Genomic DNA, 4,936 nt, shown 5'->3' with positions numbered 1-4,936 from the left:
GACATATTGGTGAAATAAAATTATCAAAAATTAAAATATGCAAAACTAAAATTAAGATTTAACCATATATAAATATTATTTAAAAGTGCAATTTTCCAATTTCTACTTCATCTTATATTATAATACGTATAAAAATTTTGAATCTGAACATTAATACGAATAAATGAATGTGGTCTTGTAGTATTTTGTTGAGCCGTAGACAAAATTATAGGATCTTAAAGGGGCCCTCCTCAGTAAATGTCCTTTGACAAAGTTTAGGAGTTGCCGACATGCAATTTCGAAAAATATATAAATATAAAACCTATTCCTTTTAGAAGCCCTTTACTTTGTCCGACATGATAATTAAATACTCTCTCATTACCAATAAATAAACTACAAAAACTTGCACAGTTGGACGGATTCTGTTCCACTCCATTCATGAAAAATATTATTTTTTATACTAAAATATTACTTTTAATTCAGAATATAGAACGAGCCAACAATCTTATATAAATAAATATGTGAGACCGTACTACGCATAAATTATAAAAGCAATCGGCAAAAACTTGTGTGAGACGATCTCACGAGTCGTATTTTGTGAGACAGATCTCTTATTTGGGTCATTTATGAAAAATTATTACTTTTTATGCTAAGAATATTACTTTTTATTGTGAATATCGATAGAGTTGAACCGTTTCATATATAAAGATTCGTGAAACTGTCTCACAAGAGACATACTCAAATCAATCGCCTTAGATGTTACCTTATATATCCTTTATAAATTTTAATGTTGGATTGTTTGATTCCACGTCAGGTGCAAAGAACAAATCGTTCTAAATGACACAATAATATTATATATTTAATCGTTCTGCCCTATATTAATTAATTAAATATGACAAAAGAGGGTACGTATTGTTCACACAAGCCAAATTGCCAATCTCCATCCAAACAGTTGCTTATAGCTTAATTAAAACTATTGGAAATCAAACGTGAATTTATTTATTTAATTTTTTTTTTTTTAGTTTCGAACTTGTGATATTTTCTCAAATTTTGGGACATTGTTCCAGACGAGCTATAAGCCACGAGTGGATTCTTGATTCTATGAGAAAATTACGTTTTTGGTTTTGATGAACTAATTTACATTTTTTTCCAATTTAGATCATTTTGCATGGGAATGCTCACATTACACCGGAAAACGACAATGTGATACCGAAAACAGTCAACATGGTGCTGGACATTGCCGATATGTTCGATATCACGTCAACACTCAGGTAAAAAATGAATAAAATAAAAAAATACAAATTAATGGACTAAAAACAGTCATGCCTGATAATCATGATATTGGCAAGAAACTATCAATTAATCAGGAAGTAGTGAAAAACAAACCACATCTGTCAGCTGGGATTGGTCCCAAAATGAATACTTTTGCAAAACAAAGGGAGTTGTTTGTAGCTAGCTAGAAGCACAAAATATGGTGCAGAAATTAGACAGCAAAAAAGCCCCAAGAAATTTGTCATACAATGTCTTGAAATTGGTGTTCCCTAACTCTCTTTTTTCTTTGTTTTAAGCACTCCTTTTTGTCCACATCAAGTGCAAATTTCGTTTAATGGGGCATATCTTATTGCTTGTCTCTAACTTTTACATAAAATTTTGTGGCACAAAGTTCATCATCTTCAGCCGAACACATGGCAATACAAGAAAAACACGGATTAGAGACCGACAAATCGGTCTCTATTCGGTCTCTAAAGCAAAATAGAGACCGATTAGCGACTGACTTGGTTGGTATCAATAACCTTAGTCGCTAAATATGAGAGACCGTTACGATTAATCGGTCTCTAAATTAGCGACCACATTTACTTTAGATACCGATATAATATATCCGATTTCTACTTTAGATACCGACTAATTAAAGTTAGTCTCTAATACAGAGACCGGAGCGAGAGGAACATCAGTGGGGAGTTTAAAATAATTTAGGTTTTATTAGAGACGACTTCTATATTTCAGTCTCAAATTAGAGATCGATATAATATCTCGGTCTCAAGTTAGAGACCTAATAAAAATTCGGTCTCCAATTTAGAGACTGATACACTGTTTCGGCCTCAAATTAGAGACCGACAAGTTGAAACCTCAATAAAAATTCGGTCTCCAATTTGTGAGTAGAATAAAAAATCGAGGTACAAAAATAATTTTAAATTATAAACGTGATGAAAATAAATTTAGCGATCGATATTACTAACTTCGGTCTCAAAGTTGAGACCGAAATTACTGTCGGTCTCAAATTCGATTATGGTAATATACCCTAAGTTTGCGTCCAAAGGTGAACATACGTGTGAAATTCAATGGAAAAAATGTGGATCTCAAACATATTGATAAATATTCACTCTTAGAGCAATGCACTAAGGGTAGCGTCTCGTTTTCCTCGTAAGGTATTTGATGAGTTAAGATGTAAAAGAAATTTAATGAGATAGAAAACCTAATCCAATTTAAAGTTGAATTGGTTAGATCCAATTTCACTGTTGATATAAATTTGATCGTTTCATGTTTATCTTTTAATTGAAAAGATGAGTATTTCTTCATTTTAAAGTGAAATAAAACCACAATTTAGCAGCTACATCCGTCTATAGTAAAATAAAGAGAAAATTGATTTTTTTTTATATCATTTATGTTTGTTTCTATGCGATTTTGGTCTTTCACGTAATCAAATTTAAGTTTTATTCTACTATCTTTGTTTTCGTGACAAATTTAGTCTTTTTTCGATGTAATGCTGATTTGACACCATTGGATTGCTGATATGATGCTGAGATATGTAGTGTGGTCATATCAGCATTCATTATGAAAAATGTCTAAAATTGTCAAAAATAATAAGATACGTGACTAATATTGAAATTTGATAATAAAAAAATCAAAATCGCAAAGCGAGAAACATATAACAAAAAATGCAACTTTGCTTAAAGTAAATTTAATCGTGTCCGAATCTATGCATTTGATTTGAGAAATAAATTTAAAATAAATAATTTGAAATGATCCCAATAGATTAATAGTTTGTCATCGACTTATCAATTTTCTTTGAAAAGACAATATGACAAACAAATAACTGAAAATTTATGTACATTATATCGCTTCACAAAATATAAAACTAAATTAATTCCCTTTTCCTTAACTTAATTAATCCGTAACACGACTTTTAAAAACATCACAAAAGTGATCAAATCGAAACACACTCATGTACACATGAAAATATAATACATTAGTACTCCATCCAAAGACGACGCGCGCGAAAAGACGAAAAGACCGGCCCGAAGGACGAAATCGACCCATGCGTCACCAAGAAAAACTTAATTCATGCATTAAAATGACATCAAAGATGATGTTTGTGGTTGGAATGAAGCCAATGGACGAAGTTTTGGAGGGTAGTAGTGTCCGCCCTATAATGATTTTGTGTGAATTCTCTCAAATCCGAGCATGTGAAATCTGGGTATTGCCTTGGCTCATCTCTGGGCATCAGATCTTTAGGGGGCCTCACTATTTTGTCCTCTTTAGGGTTCACAAAGAACACCAATGATCTTCTTGCTCTCTCTTTGTTCACCACTGCCCTATGCAGACAACTCTTGTATCTTCCATTACACAAGGCCTATACATACATATACCCCCCAAAAAATATGAATAAGTATATATATATATATATATATATCCCACGTAGCATCGAAGTGCTTACCATGAAAGTGTCGCCAATGTTGACAACGAAGGCGTCGGGCCGAGGCCGAACGGTCTGCCATTTGTTGTCTGCGAAGATCTCGAGCCCTCCAACTTGATCTTGATGAAGTATTGTTATCGAATTCGGATCGGAATGAGGACCCGTGCCGAAGGTGAGGCCGGCTTCTTTACAAGGTGGGTAGTTGTTTCCCCTCATTATCGAGTTCCCGTCTTCGAAAAAATCGCGATAGTGATACCCTTCTAGCCCTATACTGATCGCCAGCAGCTCCAAGATTATGAGGGACAAGTTTTCCATTGCCTCGCAGTATTTCTGATAAACCAACCTGAAAAAGATAGCTCAAGGAGGAGGATTGTCCAAGCCCGTATATACAATTCTCAGGTTATTTATCCAACCGATGTGGGACAATTAATACACCCCATAACGGTGGAACCTGAGCTCTTATATGTTAAGATTGGAACTTGGACCTAATTCAACCCCAAAAGCTAGATCAAGGGGAGGATTGTCCAAGCCCATATATACAACTTCCAGGTCATTTATCCAACCGAGGTGGGACAATTAACAGAAATGAAAAAGAAAAAGGTTGTATTGCATTAATCTATTTCATATCATGCAAAAATTCATATATATATATATATATATATATATATACACTTATCTAAGATCTTACGTACCCTGCTTCTGCAAAATCTTTTCCCAGTACAGAGTAAATATAGTTGGCAACATCACACCCGGGGGCATTTGCATGCTTATATTCAAAAGAGAACGTCTCCTTCCAAGGCAAATTGGTCGAATATCTATCGGCATGAGCACCCGAGTAGCCACAAAATCTACCTTCCTTTCTCTTTACATCAAGTTTCTTGCTCAAAGGGAGCTTGAAAAAGGCATCCATATGTTCATAAGTCGCTCGAATCAGATGCCCGTCGACTCCGTGGTTGACGACGTGGAAGAAGCCGTGTTTCAGACATGCTTGTCTGATTTGTTTGGCCATGAAACCGATCGATTCTTGATCATGTTTGAAGTAGCCACTTAGATCTATTGGTGGATCTTTGAGTTCATCTTGACAGGCAAAGGCCAAGTCTTCATGTGGCCAGAGGAATTGTGTGGGGAAGTTTGGTTGTTTTTCCAAAAGGAATGTGTCAAAAAGTAGGGATTCTTTTTTATCTCTAATATTGGCTTTGAGGCTCAGCGAGGGAGCTGTGAGAATGAGGGTGGAGGCACTTGAATCCATCTTGGTTCATAAGT

The 4,936-nt window shown here is 34.7% G+C and overlaps 1 protein-coding gene across 1 annotated transcript; it reads right to left on the bottom strand.

Annotated features, from left to right (window-relative positions):
• Positions 1-3,121: 3,121 nt before the first annotated feature.
• On the bottom strand, positions 3,122-4,936 carry LOC142531146 (gibberellin 20 oxidase 2-like). The gene is made up of 3 exons (XM_075637206.1): positions 4,366-4,936; positions 3,695-4,016; positions 3,122-3,610 (listed from the first exon to the last, which is right to left on the bottom strand). Exons 1-3 carry the CDS (start codon positions 4,920-4,922, stop codon positions 3,338-3,340), a joined length of 1,152 nt encoding a protein of 383 aa, XP_075493321.1. The 5' UTR covers positions 4,923-4,936; the 3' UTR covers positions 3,122-3,337.

This window comes from Primulina tabacum, chromosome 17 (assembly GCF_025594145.1).
Source record: "Primulina tabacum isolate GXHZ01 chromosome 17, ASM2559414v2, whole genome shotgun sequence".
In the NCBI taxonomy this organism is placed as follows: domain Eukaryota; kingdom Viridiplantae; phylum Streptophyta; class Magnoliopsida; order Lamiales; family Gesneriaceae; genus Primulina; species Primulina tabacum.
The sequence above is the reverse complement of the archived record's forward strand: the minus strand, read 5'-3'. Positions and strand labels throughout refer to the sequence as shown.

Excerpts from the sequence above, each read along its gene's own strand:
- LOC142531146 (XM_075637206.1), bottom strand. The coding sequence starts at position 4,922 with ATGGATTCAAGTGCCTCCACCCTCATTCTCACAGCTCCCTCGCTGAGC. Across the intron at positions 4,017-4,365 it reads AAAGATTTTGCAGAAGCAGG|GTTGGTTTATCAGAAATACT; the intron begins GTACGTAAGATC and ends TATCTTTTTCAG. Across the intron at positions 3,611-3,694 it reads ACATTGGCGACACTTTCATG|GCCTTGTGTAATGGAAGATA; the intron begins GTAAGCACTTCG and ends ATGTATGTATAG.